General features: G+C 36.0%; 1 protein-coding gene across 1 annotated transcript in view; it reads left to right on the top strand.

Moving 5' to 3' along the window:
• The first annotated feature begins 2611 nt into the window (after positions 1–2611).
• Positions 2612–19870, top strand: part of kz (putative ATP-dependent RNA helicase kurz) — a 78517-nt gene continuing 61258 nt past the window's right edge. Inside the window, 5 exon segments of the mRNA XM_076489486.1 lie at positions 2612–2803; positions 5973–6155; positions 6732–6832; positions 7587–8016; positions 18236–18384. Coding sequence (XP_076345601.1) covers positions 2717–2803; positions 5973–6155; positions 6732–6832; positions 7587–8016; positions 18236–18384 — 950 coding nt within the window. The 5' untranslated portion in view covers positions 2612–2716.

Below are 19870 nucleotides of genomic sequence, written 5' to 3' on the forward strand. Positions count from 1 at the left end.
CAGAGGCCCAATACTCCAGCGCCTAGCGATGCCTCTGCTTTTTATAGCAAAATACAGGTCCATTTATGTTCTCCTGTATCTTGTTGTTACTCTAAACTCTCTTTCCTATAATCAAGTGCACCTGGTACTATAGATCAGGATTTATTAACTTTCTGCATTTGAATACATACTTAGTTCTTTAGCACAATATCAAAGGCCCACATATACAGTTCATAATGGGTTAATTTAGGGCAATCACAGTAATTCCAGTTCGTAGAAGTCCTTAACTGCATGTCTTACGGCCAATTTGTGGGCTAAAACTCATTGGTTGGGAATCACTGCCCTAGACAAATGATCTAGTAAAATAGCTAAGTAAGCCGAAAGGAATTTAACTACTTCTTTGGTCGATGTTTTATGTTTAAACTACATATACATTATATACGTAAAGTTAAAAAATTAAACGATAGAAACCAGTAATATGCATGCATACCATATAAGCAAACAAATATATAAAGAATTACGAGAGTCAGGCAGTTATTGAAAAAAATTCCCCAAACTTTGTTAACGAACCTGGTTTTTAAAAACATCTCCATTTCAGTTTCATACTGTTCAAAAATGTCTGATTGTTCTCTTTTATTGACTCTAGAGACAGACTTACCGACAAGGACTCACTGGTTTCCTGCTATACCAGAATGACGCTTTCGTTTCCTGGTCCTGCTGTGCCGATCCCGCCGGTAATCGTCGCTACTTCAAGTTGTCACGTTTATTGCGCAGGCTAAGCCTGGCGCTTCCCTTGACCCGTCAAGAACGCGAATCTTACACCGAGGGGGAATCCTTCTCCAGCCGTCAACGTCTGAAGACTTGTCCTGCCTTTGCAAGCCATGAATTACCCCTATTAAAATCAGATGTGCACCCACCAAAAGCTCTACTAGCCTGTTTACAGTTTTCCTGAGAGGAGTACACCACTCCATTCAACCGTGTGAAATTAAAAGCGCCGTTGAAAATTAAACCCAGTCAGTGATATACGCCGTGCACCGGATTTATTCGAAATCCTCCCGTCAAGCTACAAACTTCATGAAAATTGTAACACCCAGTAAACATACTGCCGATACCATTCTACGGAATGGCTGCTACTGCCACATATTTCATTTTAGTGCCGAATGCCCCCGACGCCACCCAATGAAACCAAGGACTCCTAAGCAACCTGTACCTGTCCTACAACCTGGCGGAATATCCACTTCGCCCACAGTCACCCCGCAAACGGAAAATCAATCATCAGACAAGTATACCCAAACGGATTTCGGTAACAAAATATCCCAGAGCACACAAACCACCACGGAAGAGGCTAAAACTTGTGAAACCTCTGCTTCGACCGACAATATACAAAAAGCAGGCGCGGTTTCTCAAACAAAGACAGCCATGACTCATCAAGCAACCCAGTATCCTGAAGATACACGATTCACGAGAGCATCCCGAAAGTTAGCAATGAAAGATGTCCAGTTTAGAAAGTCTCTGTTTAGAAACGAGAATTTCTTCCTCTCTCCTCCTTCGCCTAAGCTAAAACCAGACCCACGCATCTCAGATGATCCGCCATGTCCTTCAGATCATTCGTCTTCTTAGTTGTAAAGCATCCTAGTTGCAATATATGTGTATGAACATCATTTGATCATTTCTTTGTTTTTGTAAATGCTATTGTATTTGTAATTAATCCTTGTATTTTCTTTCCTCACAGCTCTTCTTCCGGGCACGGTCAGGGACTTTATTCGGCGCCCTGGTCGTGAAAGTGGGTTTTCTCAGTGTACTCCCGTATCCCCCACAGCTAAATTTCCGTTTCATAGGATCTATAGATCTCAGCCCTGAAAAGAGGTCTGTCACATTAGTTCCTAAATTTTATATGTTTAAAGTCCAGTTAATCAGTGTCATGAGTTTTAACCATGTCGGCGTACTGCGTTTGCATCTCTCTGCTCCCTTCACTTTGACTGAAATCACACCAGGTAATTCTTCGAACGCTTGTGAATGTTGTGCTGAACCTTTTCCCTTCATTCTTCGTTTTCTCTCCGGCTCGCCAGCCTGCTTCTCAGCTGTTTCCTGACGCTCCTCACTCAGATACACAAATCAGTCAACTTCAAGGTCATCAGTGGCCATCGCTCTTGATAAGTAACTAATAAGCCACTCCAATTCACTTAATTATCTCCGTGATCAGTTGACTTATTTATTCTTGCCTTGTGTGGGGTGAAGAGAATCAATAGTTTTTGACCGCCACTGGTTATTTTTCGTTCACATTTGGAGAACGAAATGATAATTTAACCTAAATACCTACCAAGTATTTCCTTTGACCTCCTGTTTTTACCAACGAAAAATAGGATTGAATGAATGTAATATTATAACACCCTACTACTGGATGAACGAATATTTCCGATGATTGGATTCGAACACGCGACATATACATTGCGAGTTCGATCGCCCTAATCACCTAATCATGCCAGACTCATATGTTGTCGTTACCCATACCTTATAATAATAATAATAATAATAATAATAATAATAATAATAATAATAATAATAATAATAATAATAATAATAATAATAATAATAATAATAATAATAATAATATACTTCGTCTATAGAGGACTCTGTTTAGGAAGTTATCACGTGTGAGTGCAAAAGAGAGAGACTGTCGTGGTTTTGAAAACATTTCTTTGTTAATAATAATCATTGTATTGAATGTCTTTTTATCATGGGAAAGTTAAGGAAACGTTTTAATTGGAAAGCACAACAAGTTGTGAAAAATGATGAGACTAAAAATGATGCTAAAGATGAACAGGTACTGTTAACGCTTGACTTGCATTGCAAGTGACTATTATTCTTTTATAGGTGAAATATATTTGAAATTTAGGCCTAAACTCTAAAACTGGGTTTATTGTTTTAAAGAGATGAATACTTAAAGCCCTGTGTTTAATAAAAGGTATCATATTTCTTAAATATAGCATCCGTATTTATTTAAGATTTAGTAAATTTAATTTTAAAACAGCTTCAGTTTTTATTTTACAATTGTCAAATGGGTACGTACCAGTATAACCATTTTAAAAAAATTGTAATTTAATTTCGTAAATACATTTACAAGTTTTACCAATAAATGTAGTGCTTTGTATACAAGATATTAAACAGTGACACAGCTGCATATTACTATTTCTAATTTAACAAGATAAGGCACTTATAAATGCGGTAGAACTTCCAAAGCTTCAAAATTTTCCTGAACATTTTAGAAAATATGTACATAAACTACATTTCAAGTGATTTGCTTTGGAATAAAGTTGTCCCAAAAGGGTATTTATACCATTTATATAAATGTTGTAATGTCAGATCTAACATTATTATTATATATTGCTGTGAAATCCCATATATATACATTCACAAATTGTTTGAAATGTATATGTGTATATTTAGTGAAGAGCTGATGGGATGATTTCAAGTTGGAAGGTTTATTGTATTGAGATATGTTGAATTCTCTTAATATGGTTTTTGTTTTGGGTGACTTTATGAAAGTGTTTAAGATTGAGACTTGGAATCCTAAAGTCAAGGTGACAGTTTTCATAACTAAATTTGTAGGCAATTAAGACTATAGTATTTGATGCTCAGCTGTCTGGTGGAGGTGAGTGTGTGGTTCTTTCTTATCGATAATGGTTCAGCATATTGTTCACAAAAGGATGTCCACTGTGTCCTCATAATTCCAAATGTGGAGTGATTTCTTAGTCCTTGGTTGAGCACAGCTATTCAGTGTCCTCTCCAAAATTTCAAGGGCAGGTGTAAGGCTTCTTGACCACTTGGTTAAAGAGTGAAGATTATTGTTCATAATTACAGACCAGTTGATTTTCTGTACCTGTGGTTGAGTAAGTAAGACACACACAATCCCATCTTTCCAAGCCTGGGGTGTTGCTTTTCAGGCCTCTTCAGGTTGAGGAAAATGTTTGTTTACTTTTGGTATTACTTACTTTCTTGTTAGGATTCCAGTGGTTTTGAGTGCATCACTCTTTTGCTACACGTTGGGATCCAGTCAAAAGTATATTTATATATAATGTTGAAGTACATTTGCCATAGCCACCAAGGTGGGATATAGAGACCAAGATTCCTTAATTCAAACCCTGAGTAGTGGAATCTAGGCTATTTGGTTAGAGATAGCCACTAGTAGTGATTATTCATTTGTAATTTCACCCTTGATGCATGAATTAAGTTTAGGGAGAAGAGCATACGTGTTCTAGATATGGTGTGGTTCTCTCACTCATGTACCACTCTTATCTTGGTACACCCATGACCTATGCAAATGCTTTCTGTATGGAAAATGCCATCACTAGTACCTCCACCTTCTCAGTGTGAGATTCTAGCTATAAGTGGTAGCAGAGGTATGTATGTTTTGGAAGTTAACATTTTCTTAAATTGAAAGTATATATTTCTGCTGACACTTTTCCAACCTTCCTCCCTGCTAAGATCTGGAGTTATAGACTGAGATAGTACAAGTCTTGAAAAAGTGATAAAATTATCTGAAATGGAGTTCTTGCATACAGTACCAGGATAGAGGATGCATGACCACAGGTATAGAGTATCATGACACATGTTGCCCAGGGCAGTTGAATGTGGTATACATTACTGGAGTAAATAAGAGGAAAATTAGACCAATGCTTAGATGGGTAAAGATGAAACTCTGGTGATCAAGCAATAACTATAAAATTGTCAGCAGAGATAAGTATTATTAGAAATACATTTTTAGTTTTAAAAAATGTTTAATATCTTTAGCTATGTATAGCAGTTTTAAGCACCTGATTTGATTAACTTTGCAAATTTTTTTCACCAAAGGACTATCAAATGTATTTAATTATCTCTGCTTCTAAATGATGAATTCATGGCACTTACTTTGGAAGAAAAACTTAAAAAAATAGCAAAGATAAATAGTTTGTTCACATTACTTAAAAAACGTATTTCTATTCTGTTCTCAATCTGAACAGTGAGTCAGTAAGAATACCATTATAAATGTATTGTATGGTAGTAACATAACTAAGTCTTAAAGGTCCCTAGGGCAAAAATTTTTTCCTCCCCCCAATAAAACCTTTTCTATGTTTCAGAAGATTTTCTCCTTAATTCAGCTCTTTCATTCAAAATTTCTATTTCCAACTTTGAAAAGTTGGTGTGGACTAAGAGGCAGTTGTCACACCTATTACCAAGTTTGTGATGTATGGTGGTCATTTTGCTTAGACATGATTAGACACAAAAGCTCACCACCAGTGGCTGATACAAAATAATACAGACAACAAGGAACATCCTTTAAAAGTGTTCCCCCAGACTTACCCATTAGAAAAATAGAACTTAATTTATCCATTTATTGCTTAGAAAATTAAGGATTCTCATTATGTACATGAACTACTTTAACTTAATAGGTATATAAGTAAGTGTCACAAACCTGATTTGATTCTTTTAATGTTACGTGTACATCCAAATTATTGAAATAAAATGTGTTCTTTTATATATATATATATATTTCTTTATATAAAGATGAAGTATAAGTGATGGCAGCTGATCTTTGTATGAATAACACATTATCTCTCAAATTACCAACATCTTTTTGTACTGTTCACTATTGGTTAGGTACACCTTATGTATCATATTTGGTAATTTTTATGCTTTTGCACGTTACAACAATGTAAACAACTGTTTAAATAAAAACTGGTTGAAATCTCATTTACTATATAACACACTAAGGGAAGTCTTGTGGTAATTAGTTTCTTTAATTTATTCATGACTAATATTGTATGTATTATTTTATGTAACTTATTCTATACTCAACAGTTTTTACCCCTCAGGTGACCTGACACAAATATTTGAGAAAAAAAGAATTGTTTTAAAGGCCACCAGTAATTTTAGGGTTAAACAGTTTTTCAGATGTATCTTGTTATGTTTCATTATGTTTGTATCTAACAAAAAAATAACTCATCATATTTTAGATACAACTTGACCTAGATATTCAAACAAAGGGTTGTGATAGCTGCAATGTTTTAGTCTTACCCAGTAAAAAAAGAAAAATTAATAAAATCATAGTGACAGAGAAGCCTTACAAAAGACCATTATCAAAAAAGCAGCAAAAGAAACTTGAGAAAGTTTTAGAAGCAAAGAAAAAGAAGTCAAATGTAAGTTGAACTTTAAAGAGTATCTTATTATAATTAACTATGAAATAGATCTTAAAGGCAAAAGTATTTGGTTTATCTTGTTAAAAGCAGTTTACTTCAGTGTGTTTAAATTACATCCTCTTTAAATGTTAGCCTAGTTAGAAGTTACATTTTACTAAAATGAAGTAGCCTTTTAACTTTAAACCTGCCTTACAGTAGAAGGCAAGCTTTCAAGTTGTCTTCAGGGATTTGTTTTCACACAACACTTATATAACTTGACTCTGTAAAAATATTTTAAGATTTAAACTCAAAATAATATTCTAATACTAACTGCTGAGATATTTCCCTTCTTCAGAGATATTCTTTGAAAATACTTCAAATGATTTTGGTAATTTTTAAAAAAAATAAGATAAGAATGAACATTGAAACATTTTGAATTTCTCTAATTATGGGTCTCATTTCCTAAAGTCCAGCTGATGTATATTATAATTATCTAGTTTTCTAACTCTGTTGCTTGGTGATGAATTTCATGTTATTTATGTAGATGTGAGATAAGTACCTTTTTTTTTTACATAATTTCAAATATATGTCTTATAGAGATCTCAGCTTCTTGAAGAATTACAAAAAGTTCAAGCAACTCCAGAAGAATTAGCTCTAATGGAATCAACAGTTTTTATGCAAACAAAGGGGTTAAAGAGGTATATGAAACTGTGAATGCTGTAGTGAAATATAGATTAGGTTAACCATAACAACCACGTATTTGATATATACTGTTAATTTTATGGTCCAAAATAAGGGCTTTCTGGACATAAGTATGAACACTTATTCTGTGATGCTGTGACATGGTTTATATTCCTCAAATCTTAAGTTTCAAAACATTTTTATGAAAGTCATATGACTTAAAAGTTTTAAGATAAAACTGTAATACCCTGCTTAAATCTAATAATTAATGGTAATGTGATGCAGAGATCTTGATTAGAGGTCCACAGGAAGACATACATTCATTATGTTTTATTTTATTAATATTTTAGAAAGTTATTGGGAAAAAAAGCTTCTTCTTTAATCCAAGTTTCTTGTATGTTTTATTTATTTAAAATAATGTTATTTTGTATGCATTTAGTGTGCTTGCACATTTGAAGAGGGTAAGGAGTTCATATTCTTAATAATTTGAAGAGTTGCATTTCTTTATCCATCTATAAATGTTTATATAAATGTAAATTTGTACAAATTAATATTATAATTAAATAGACAACAAGACATACTTTGAGATTTTTCTGTTTCTCTTGGGTTGTAATGCTTTTTTATACTTCTGAAAGAGATTGCTTTGTATAGAATTCTTTTCGAAATTTTCCCTTTTTTATGTGATTGTAGGATATTATATCAAAATTGTTTTTATAATGTTTTCATTTTTTAAAAATGAAAAATTAACTTATGACTATTTTTACATTGTAGAACTTTTAGTGAATCAGAAAATGATGTAAAATTCCAAAATGATATTGAGATGAATAGCATCAAGGGAAGCAAACCCTTTATAGAAAAACAGAAAAGAGAAAGGATGGAAGATGCTAATGTGGTAGGACTTGATATCAGTAGCAGCAGTGGTGAAGGATCAGATGTGGAAGATATTATAAATAAAGGTAATATTAAAAGAAAACAAGATCAGTTAAAAAATGAATCCCTTATTGAAAATATTACACCTGTCTTGACTGACAATTTGTATAAACAGAGCAAAAGCAATGAACTTAGCAAAACTGTTCAGTCATCACAAGAATTGTTGGAAGGCAAACAAATGAAAGGACCAAAGAAAGAAACGTGTGTCTCATCTACTTCCAAAAACAAACCAGCCACCTATGTCATTCTGAACAGATCTTCAGAGATACAGGTAAATTCCTGCTTTACAATTTACAAGTTTAGGTGATTTGTTATTTGTTTATGAATTTCAATGATTGACTATTTCTGAGATGAAAAGCAATGCAATTATATTTCTTTTCAACTTTTATGAAATTTTATTCACAATTTGAGCAGATCCATCATTTTTCCAGGTAATCTAGAATCTTTTCAAGAAACACTGTTGAGATATTATAAAAAGGTAGTCTTAAAACATTTCAAATTATGCCATACAGAAACCATAAAAGACAGTCCAGAAGCCTTCCAGGTAAAACATTTCATAAATCATAGAAAGCAGTCTAGAAATCTTTTCAAGTAAATGTACAGAAATTATAGAAGCAGTCTAGTAACTTTTCAGAATGTGAGAATTTAAAATCACTTTTTCCACCTTCTTTTAGTAAGTCAGCATCAGTGGAGGATCATTTTGATCAGCTACCTCCAGCCACTTTTCTTCAGTTGGTTACTTGGATTTGTGAGGTTTTAGGGATCTCTTCTATTTCCTTTGACTTTTTCCTTGCTAGCAGAAAGGATGGTAAAACTATTTGGTTTATCCTCCTCCTCCTGATGTTACTGTTTATGGTGGGAGATTTACTGCTCAGTCATGTAACAGGATATGTATGCCTTGCTAGCACATTTTAGCTTATCACTGCTAAGAGGAAGCCTATTTAAGTTCTCAGTAAATGGACCCCCTTTTGGAACCTGTGATCACTTTAAACAGATTACAGTTTTCTCCTATTTGTTTTACTCTCATGATTATCCTCAATGATTTAGCTTCAATCAATCCAACTTTTGTCTGAAGCTTATCAGTGTTCTTCTCAGCAATTTCAGGATGAGTTAGGGATTTTGCTGGCATCTACCACAGTGAGATTGTCTTCTTCCATTCTTTCCTTGATTTCCTGGCTAGTTTGTTGTTAGGATTTGTTGGGTGGAGGTGCTTTGTTAGAAAGTAGTTGTTACTATCTTCTACTCTCAAGGAGTTATGGGAAGCTTCTCTTCTCTATCCCTTGTTACTTGCTGGAGTTCCAAAGATGTTAGAATCTCAAATTGATAACATCCATTTACATTCTTTTTATTATCATTTGGGATCATTGGTTCATTGTGTTTCCCAACCCCCTCCTTTGGTTTTAAGGTCTATTGGTTCCCATATTCTAGAGGATCTTCAGCTTGGGCAGAGAGACAACAGTGATGTTGGTGACTATCCTGGGGACTGGGGAGCAGCAGAAGTATGACTACATCACTTCCTAAACATCTTGAGTTCTTTCACCAGGGACCCATGGGTACTCCATGTTTTGGCTTCAGGGTAGGCCATTTACTTTACATTATCTCCACCATTATCTACTTAACCTGTTGCCTGTTTAGTCAAAAAGGCAGTAGAGAAGGTTGATTCCATTCTTCTGGGATTTTATTCCTGTTTATTTATAGTACTCAATAAGACAAGAGATTGGTGTCCATTCATCAATCTGTCTCGACTCAACCAATTTTTAAATCCTTCTTGCTTTACAATAGAATATTTTCTTAACCTGTGATGACACTTTGCACTAGGGCTCTAGATGACTGAGTTTGATATTATCAACACTTATCTCCATATTCTTGTATCAGGATTTTCTCAGGAAGTTTACCAGTTTTGTATACAAGGGGTAGGTGCTACAGTTCTGGGTTCTTCTTTTTGGTCTTGTACCAACACCTTATCTCTTCTACAGAGTTGTGTAAGTTTTTTTCATCATCTGCATTTCTTGAGCCTGTGCACATATCATTATATGAACAAGAGGTCCCATTATGTCAATTAGCAGAACAATATTTTCAGATTTTCCTTTCAGAAGCAACATAAGTAGGCTTTCTTATCAGATTTGAGAAATTTATTTTTCACCAACTCAACATCTCATTCATTTGGGTATTTTTTCAATTCTTACCTAAAGTAATCTCAGACAACTCCTCTCAGGTTTCAACCCAAGGAAAAAGCTGCCAAGCTTTTAATTCTGGCTCCTACTCTTACTGCATGTATCTTTTTCTCTCTTTTGGGCATCCATCACTTCTTTGAATTGCCCTGTCTCATTACTCAGGAGCAACACTAATATTGGAGTGTAATGAACAGGTTCATGACATCCACCTGTTTGGAGTTTCTTATCTTTAGGGAAGGGAAGCTTATCTTCAAGGTCAAGAGTTCCAGGGTACTTGGACAGAGGATAAGTATACCCTCCATATCAGTGTTTTGGTAATAGTTCAAAGTCTGTCTCTCTTGAGGAGAAAAATTGTCATGATACAGTCTGACAATTCCACAGTTGTATCTCAGATTTTTCATCAAATAGGCCATCATTCTTGAGACCTTAGATTTTCTTCTACTGGGCTTATTCCCATAGTATCAATCTTTATGTTCCAGGAGTGATGAATTTAATTGCAGATTACTCGTCTCTACTGAACCAGATTCTTTCCATGTAATGGATACTAGGTTATGAAGTTTTTCAGTGGATTTACCCTCAGTTCAAGTCTAGTGATCGATACCTTTGTGGCTCATCAGAATTTCATTTGCAGGTGTTTTGGTCTCCCATACGTCATCCTCAAGCATTTACAGCAGGTGCATTTAGTCAGGACTGGATAGGTTAACATTTGTATGCCTTTTCCCTGATTTCGCTATTACACTGTGTTCAGATTATGGTTCGTTCTACTCCCTATCATGTTTTCTTGTTTGCACCTTATTGGCAAGATGAAGCATGGTTTCAACTGCTGGAATGGAAGACTTATTGGAAGTCTCTTTTGAGACAACCTCAGTCAGATGCTCAGAAACTCAATCTTGATGTTTAGAAGTTGTGCAGTCCTTTGTCTAACATAAGGGTTTTACTTCAAATATTTTTCTCTTTTTAACTAAATCTTTCTGTAGGCCAACCATGACTATTTTTCAACAGAAATTGAATTTTATTGTCAGTGAAGTATTAAAAGGAATTTAAAACGAGAAGTATCTATCATATTCCATTTCTTTTTAACTTGGGTATTTGAGAAGGGTTTTGCTTCATCTCTGTTAGCTTTATGTGAGGCATCCTTATCCACTATTTTTAGGTGTTCTAAATATTAGAAATGAAAGTCTTTGAATTCCCAGTTCTATTAGGTCAACTGAAATCCCTTCATATTCTTTGGCCCAAACAACATTTTCAATTACCAAATTATGATTTTACAGTTGTTTTACATGCATTGACTCGTCTCCTTATGAGTCCTCAGATTTGTGTTCTTTGCTTCACCTTTCACTAAAACTGTATATGTTGTTGTTGTTGATCTTTGGACGTTATCAATTGGAGTTATTTGTAATTCACGTGAAATCCACATTTGTCCTGCTTTACCTCAATAGGTCTTTTCTTCCCAAGACATTGGCAGACAGGGAAGGGAAAATATTCCTCTCACCATTCCATTTGCCAACCATTTCTCACCTTTATGAATGCTCCAATCCTGATCATTTGTCAGGGCCCTCAAGTGTCATGTGGCTCATGCTAACTTATTTTGAGGAATTAGGAATTGATTGTTCATTCATTGGAATCCTTCTATTTCTCTTGACTTATCTCCCATTACCCTCACAAGGTGACTTCATAAATTGATTCACATGGTCCATCATGGATTATCATTACAGGAAAGGAATTTTTTCCACGTCACATCTCACCAGATATGTCATTTTTTCATGTCATTAACTTACCAGTTGAATTTTCCTCGTGAAGGCATTGTGCTGGCTGGTATGTGGATTACTTCTAACACTTCCCTATCTCATTAATTACAGGACCTGGCAGTTTCCTCTTCTGATGGTCTTTGACTTCCCTCTGCAACCCCTTGGTGTGGATTACTGTATGTGGTGAGGGGACCTCCCAGGAAAGGTTCTGTTCTTTCGGTTTACCTCCTCTTGGATCTAAACATCCACCCACATGTTTGCTATGTGTGGTGACACATGAATGGGAGGAGAGGATCCTGGTGTTTGAGGGGTCCAACCCTAACACACCACTTTAGCCTTGAATTCCTGTAAACAGGTGGCTTTTGGGTGGCCCCCTGGGGTCATTCAGCTGGTCCACTTGGGCTAGGTTCAACCAAGTACCAGTGTCAGATGTCTTTAACAGGTGTTGATGATGATGTATCTGATGCTGGTGTTGCTGCAGTGTCCTTGTTTGGCATTGTAATGTGTCCCCTCTTAGGGCTCCATGGTGGGTGGGATCAGTAGGCATCAAAATATCCCTGTTTTTATTGTGGATCCTCCAAATAAAAACTTAAATAAAATAGTGAAAAAACAGTCCAAAGGTAAATGACCTCGTCTTGAAGATTCTGAGCAGCAATCTTCAACATCTATAACACTTGTTGTATCTCATTTTCTTATACTGCATTCTCTTTCAGACAAACCTTTAAGGCAGATGTCTCCCTTTTTCATTCAGAAGGGACTAGAGAAACTTGCTGGCTCTTCAAAGTCAGCAAAGAAGCTTTGCTCTGGTGACATATTGGTGGAACATCCACATCTCAACACAGTGAACTCCTCTTGCATTCAAAAGCAATTGCAGATATACTTATTGAGGTTACATCTCATGCTACTTTGAATTTATCACAAGGAGTTATAGTTGAGAGGGATTTGAAGAACTTTCCTGAGTCAGAGATTCTTGCTGGTTTCTCCACCCAAGGAGTTTCTGCAGTGAGGTTCATCTCCACTCGCTAAGATAGAATTACAATGCAGACCAGTGTCCTCATTCTGATATTTACATCACCACGTCCACCTGCCACCATCAAGGCAGGTAATGTTAATTGCAGGGTATGGCCATACATTTCAAACTCTCAAATGTTTCCAGTGTCAGCAGTTCTGTAACTCGAAGATATCATGTCATGGTTCCTTTACGTGCTCATTGTGGTGGCAAGGATCACGATGCCTATGAGTGTGAAACGGACCCTTTCAATTTCAATGGCTCTCACCCATTCTACTTTTGTTCTTTCCCTGAATAGTTGGAAGGAAAAGAGGTACAGCATTTGAAAATGATTCAAAACGTTATTACCCTGAGGCTCAAAAATTGCTGTCCACCATTTCATCTCAGACATATGCTGCCGCACTTTTTTCCACTACTACAGCATGGGTGCAGATGGCTCTCTCTGTGTCTCCAAAAGAATCATTCTCAAACCAAATGAAGTCTTTTGACCTCCATGGTTAAAAAATTTGATGAATCAACTTCAACACCCACCTCCCTGACATACATTTCAGCAAATCCCAAGATCCACTTCCTTTGGTTCTGGGTACAGGCATTTACTTGGGTACATCATCTTCTCCCACCCCAAGATGCAAAACAATCATCCGTTCACATCCTCAGTCGCTGGAATCCTCTTCCAACAGCAAAACCTCCCCAATTGACCCAGGGCAAGATCCATGGAGGAAGACAGAAGGGCTCTCTACCCAATTTGTCTACACATAAATAAAAATAGCCATTTTAATATAGTGAAGTGTTGAGGTTTACATTCTAACCTAGATGACATCAAAGCACTGATTGCTTTCTACCATCCTTATATATCTTTCCTTACAGGAAACATTTCTGAAACCTGCTGATACACCTTTTGGCAGTTTTCTTTATACAGAAATGACAGGCTGTGTGATGGATGAGGGCATGGAGGGGTGGCACTGTTGGTTGTAGCTATCCGTGTTTCCTTGGGTCGTACTATCACTGTTTGTTCTCTCTACCTGTTGCCTGGAAAGACCTATAGTCAATCAGACCTTGATTCTCTCATTGAACAGTTGCCATCACCCTTTCTAATCCTGGTGGACTTTAATGGACATCATCTACTCTGGGGAAGTTCTGATATTGATGTGAGGGGTCACTCTGTAGAATGTATATTCTCTGATAACAACCTTTCTCTTTTCAATACCGGTTCTTACACTTATTTTCATACACCTAGTCTGTCCTTTACTGCTATTGATCTTTCAGTTTGCTTCCCTTCACTGTTCTCTCATTTTTCAAGGTGGGTTGACAATAATCCACAAGGCAGTGATAATTTACCTATAATTTTGAGTCAGACTGGCCATGGTCAATGTCACCCAACCCGCATCCCCTGGTAGAAGCTGGATCAAGCAAACTGGTCCTCTTTCACTGCTTTTGCAGAACTTGATTCTGCCATCATCTGTAAGCCATCAGTAGACGACTGTGTGGCAGCAGTAACTAACTGTATTATACAGGCAGCTGCTCATTGTATTCCTAAAACCTCGACACATTTTTCACGATATCCTCGTCCATGGTGAAATCCTGCATGCCACATGACATGGAAGGCTTAAAAACGGCCCTGGAATACTTTTCATATGTATCCCACACTCTTGCACTGCATTGCTTTCCAACAGGCCCGTGCACATGCTCAGTTGGTAAGACGTCAAAGCCAGAAGGAATCTTGGATTAAGTTCACAACCAGCATATCTTCTACCACCAGTTCCAAAGTCATATGGGACAAGATTCGAAAGATCAGTGGGCAATATAATTCTGTCTCCTTCTTGATCTTACTCTCTGGCCAAGAAGTAGCTGATGTCTGGAGCATTGCTGATACTCTAGGTGAAAGGTTTTGCCAGGTATCTAGCACTTCTGCTTGTTCCTCCACCTTCATGGCCATCAAGACTTGGGCAGAGTGTTCATCTCTTTCCTTTCGAACTGATTATCTCTTTGACTATAATCATCTCTTTAAATTGGTGGAACTGAAACTGGCCCTTCATCGGTCTGGCAATATATCTGTTGAACCAGATGATGTACACTATGACATACTGCGCCATCTATCTCCTGCTTCTCTTGATATTCTTCTAATTGTTTTTAACTGTATCTGGCAGGAGAATGTTTTTCCTGATGCCTGGTGCCAGGCTATTTTCCTATTTTTCTCTAAGCCTGGGAAGGATCCCAAGATTCCTTCAAACTACTGTTCAATTGCTTTGATGAGCTGTCTCTGTAAGACCTTAGAGAGGATGATTAATGCTCTTCTTGTTTTGTTCCTCAAATCAAACATCCTCCTCTGGCCCACCTAGTGTGGGTTCCAATGACGGAGCTCCACCATGAACCACCTGATTTGACTTCAAACGTCAATCAGAGAAGCCTTTCTCAAACACCAACATCTTGTATCAATATTCTTTGACATTGAAAAGGTTTATGATACAACATGGAGGTGTGGAATTTTGCCAGACCTCCATATATATGGGTTGCGTGGCCATTTGTCCATTTTTATTAACATTTTTTAATGGACAGGCAATTCCAATTTTGTGTGGGTTTGACACTTTCCTGTTCCTTTCCATAGGATCTTGGAGTCCCTCAGGGCTGGGTTTGAGTGTCAAACTTTTCAGTATAAAGCAACTAGGCTATCTGTGCCAAACATCCTGTAAAAAGTTAAAATTAAAGTAAAATTATTAAAATTCGTAAAAGGAAATTAAGGTAAAACAAAACAAAGTTTAATTTTTGAATTTAAACATAAATAGCATTAAAACCAATTTTTACATCTGGTCTACAGCAGTAAGAGAAAAACTACAGTAATAGAAGTTGTAAAGGACTTTCTGTAGCATAATTGTCATTATCATAACTCACCAGGAAGACTGACAGGTAAGTTCAAAAACCACTGTTAGTAACCTGAAGTTGGCCTTTTTAGTCCTGATTCCGAGTTGTTTGGCGTTATGGTCATTTTTTAATTTCAAATCTAGATGGACTTTGATTATAATTGATCTAATGTATGAATTAAAAAACTTAAAAAAAGATTAATGGCTTTTGAAAAACTAAAAATATTTCTAAGGTAGACAGTGTCACCATTGCCAATAACACTGTCTAACGTTACGGATAAACCTTGGGATAGAACATGTATAAAATGGTGCTGTTGTTGAGAGTCATAACGATGGTAAGACAGTAAAATGTGGCTTATTGTGATCTGAGTGTTACACAGACAACACATTTGTGCATCAGTCCCAGATAAAAGAAAATGATGAGTTACAAAACTGTAACCAATGCATAGTCTAGTTACAACAACTTCCTTTTTCCAATTCTTACGGAAGCAAGATGGTCAAAGTCCAAAAGAGGGTTTTATTTGGAAAAGCTTGTTTTCACATTGCTCGCTCCAAGTCGACTGCCAACTGGCACAGAGCCAAGCCTTGAATACAGGATCATAGTTCATGTATAGAATAGATGCTGCAGTGTCAGCAAGCTCGTTCTCGCAAATACCAACATGGCCCAGTATCCAGAAAAAACTGGATAGAAGTAGATGTTAAAGAGAAATGGGCCATTCGGTTTTGAATATCAGCAGAAATAGGGTGTGAACTAAAGTGAAGATATTCTAGGATCAGTAAAGGACTAAGCAAGTCAGTATAAGTGCAGTTTGAGTAGCTTCTATGTGATCCAAGGCAAGAGAAATGACGTACAGTTCAGCAGTGTACACAGAAGCTATAGAGGCGATTCTGTACGCAACCACCAAACCACAACAAACCATGGCAGAGTCCACACAGTCACCTAATTTCAAACCATTTGTATAAATAGGAATGGAAGGATGGTTTGAAAGATGTTCAGTGCTCCTGAACATCTGACCGATAGCTGCTTGATGTGTGGTATAAAGGTCAGCTTAAGGTTAAAGATAAGCCCCAAGAACTTTGTCTCAGGGACCACAGGCAGCACAGTTTCACTAATACGAAGTTCAGGATCAGGGTGAATACCTCATTGGCAATAAAAGTGCATGCAAATGGTTTTAGAGAAAGAGAAGTTAAAGCTGTTTGCTGTGGTCCACTTCAGTAAACGATTGAGTGGTCTGTAGCAGCCACTCAATATACCTCATGTTCGACAACTGACATGAAATGTGAAAGTCGTCGACATAGAGCCCCTTTGCAACAGTAAGAGGGAGTTGTTCAGTGATTTCCAGAATTATTTTATTTTTTACTCAATCCCACTCTCTGACGAGTGTTGCCCAGGCAGGTATGTCTTCTCATTTTTGTACTAGCAATCAATTTCTTTGTAATTACTACACGTTGCAACAAGCTTTGTCAAAATGGGGTGTTCCATGAGACCATCTAGGCACCTATAAGATGGTATTACCTTATTATGGACTATTATTTGTGGACAGTTAAGAGTAAAGCTAAAATTGATACTGTCTGTCTTCAGCTTGAAAAATTCATGATCAGTTTGCTTTTAAAGATGTAGGAAACTTAGTTCACTTATTGCACAATTTCTAGAGCTCTATTCCTTATGACTCCCAAATGCATTTATCCCATACTCCTAGGCTTTACTAGCAGAGCTTTGGAATTTTTACCACCCCTAATTTTCAGGGATGAATGACAGAGGCTTTTCCTGTAGAGTGTGTGAGTGTGTTCCTTCTCTTTTGGAGAAAAGGACAAAACTGGAGGGCCTGCTACTAGGGTCCCTGGATATTTTTCTTGGGTGTCAGTAGGAGTGGCATCAACCTCCACAGGAGCCTACTTGTATTTCTGGTTCAGATTTAACACAAAACTATTTGGATGGGGAGTGCATGGCCCTTCTTTTTGTTCAATGTCAGTTTCATATATTCAGTGATGTCGAGAATACCCACTTGTAGAGAAATATATATGCAAAAACGGCTCATTTGGGTTGAGAAAATATTTTACATAGAAGAGCGAACAACGTTTCGACCTTCTTCGGTCATTGTCAGGTTCACAAACCTTCTTCGGTCATCGTCAGGTTCACAAACCTGTGAACCTTACGATGACCAAAGAAGGTCGAAACGTTGTTTGCTCTTCTATGTAAAATATTTTCTCAACCCTAACGAGCTGTTTTTGCATATATAGTTTCGTATATTGTTTGTAGAAGGTGGTCTACTATCTCCCTATGATTCCAAATGCTAAATGATCCCATCCTATGTTCTTGGTTGAGCACAGGTTCCACTTCTTCTATAATAAAATTGAATGGAATGGTATCAAAAGCAGTTTCTGAATATTCCCTTAAATTATACAGTTACATTTTCTCTACTATATACGTATAACAGTTTGTGGAAATACTTTTGTTCTCTATTACATCCTTCTTTTAAGATGAATTTAGGCAGTGTAGTTGAAGTCTATTATTTGTTTGAATTTTCTTTCTGTTTTTAAAAAATTTAGAAAAACATACAAAATTTGTAATTTTTGGAATGAAAAGTTCATTAACAGACTGAATGAAGGACTATAACAGGCTCGTCAGTCAGATGATTGCTGTTGTTTTTTGTTTTGTTCATAATTTAGTGTAAATTTTCATTTTGTGTTTCTTTCTTAGGCTGCACGGCTTGCACTACCAATTCTATCAGAAGAACAAGTCATCATGGAAGCCATTAATGAAAGTCCTGTGGTTATTATTTGTGGAGAAACAGGATCTGGGAAGACAACTCAAGTGCCTCAATTTCTGTACGAAGGAGGATATGCTAGGTGTGTAAACATTTGATTCAACACTATAAATGGATAAGTTGTGCATGTTACACTGGGTATAAAACTTTATTCATCACTATTATAAGTAGAAAAGTTGGGAAGGAAGCAGTAGATATAAAATAATTAATTTTAATTCATTGTTATAAATAGAAAACTTGGGCAGAATACTCCAGTTATAAAACACTTGATTTATAACTATAAATAGAAAAGCTGGTCAGGATACACCATGTTTAACTCTCTATCCCTGAGTATTCCTTACTTTGCATGACTCAAGGTTTCAGTGTCTTACATTTAAAATCTTATCATTCTACTTTTTGTTTATGCTATACCAATTAATACATCAAATAAATTTAGCTGATAATCCATATTTTAGTAGCATATAGGTTTTAAGTTCCTAACTTTATAAAGCAATATTTAAAAAATCCTGTATTACCCCTAATGGTAACTCACATGACTCATTTTCTCCAGGTATCTTCTCATCACTATTAAATCCACCACTCCCAAGAAACTGAAATTCATTGTAAATTACTCACTATAAAATTGTCACTGCTCAGACAATCTATAATTTTTATAGCTTTCAATTTTGCTTGGTTACAGAGCTATCGTACAGAAAACCACACCCCTTCTGTTGCATCCTCTCTTTCAGGATTTGTTAATAGTTCTCTTTAATGCTCAATTATATATAATCTATAAGCAATGGAAAGTTAAGATTTTTGTCTGTCAAATGACGTATTTAATAGACGTATTGTACACTCAAAGTGTACAAGATTTGTTCCTGTGTGGAAGTTAATGACTACATTGTAACCATTGTGCTTGTTGGAGAAAATTATATGCTTTTGCATGTAATTAGTCTATGTTCTCTAATGCATTATGTAATTAAATAAACTTATTTAGTGCAGTACTCTAATATAAAAATGTAAGATTAAGTGTAATTGACAATTGGCAGCAAGAAAAAAAAAAGATTGGGCTAGTAATTTATTTCTTGTTTTTCATGCTTACTCTTTATTTATTATTATAAAAGTAACCAAAATGTAAAAATAGAAAACTTTTAGGTTAAGATTAGAAAGTAGATAATATAAAAATGATTTACATCTTCTAATGGTAAAGATAATAGCTATACATGATTCAAAGAACGATAAGGGAATAAAATGTAATTATAAATTAGTGTATACCATTGCAAGCTTAACCCTTTCGGCCCAGTTGGCGGCCCCAGTCGACTTGTAGGTTGAGCGTGGCAGGTGACCTTACTTTATTCCTGTTATTCTTGTGTATTGAATTTAACATATATAGTATTGGGTACAATCACTGAATATTTTAAGGACTTTTGTTGAGTTATTGCCGAGATATCATGCTTTTAGTACTGATGCTGTAGTTAGTTGAAATATCAAACATATATATTCAGTGCCATGCCAAACATTAAAAGTTGTTATTCAGCACCTAAAGGGTTAAAGCCACTTAGGATAGAAGAGTGTAGTTTTATGTTATA

This window comes from Tachypleus tridentatus, chromosome 2 (genome assembly GCF_004210375.1).
Source record: "Tachypleus tridentatus isolate NWPU-2018 chromosome 2, ASM421037v1, whole genome shotgun sequence".
Classification (NCBI taxonomy): domain Eukaryota; kingdom Metazoa; phylum Arthropoda; class Merostomata; order Xiphosura; family Limulidae; genus Tachypleus; species Tachypleus tridentatus.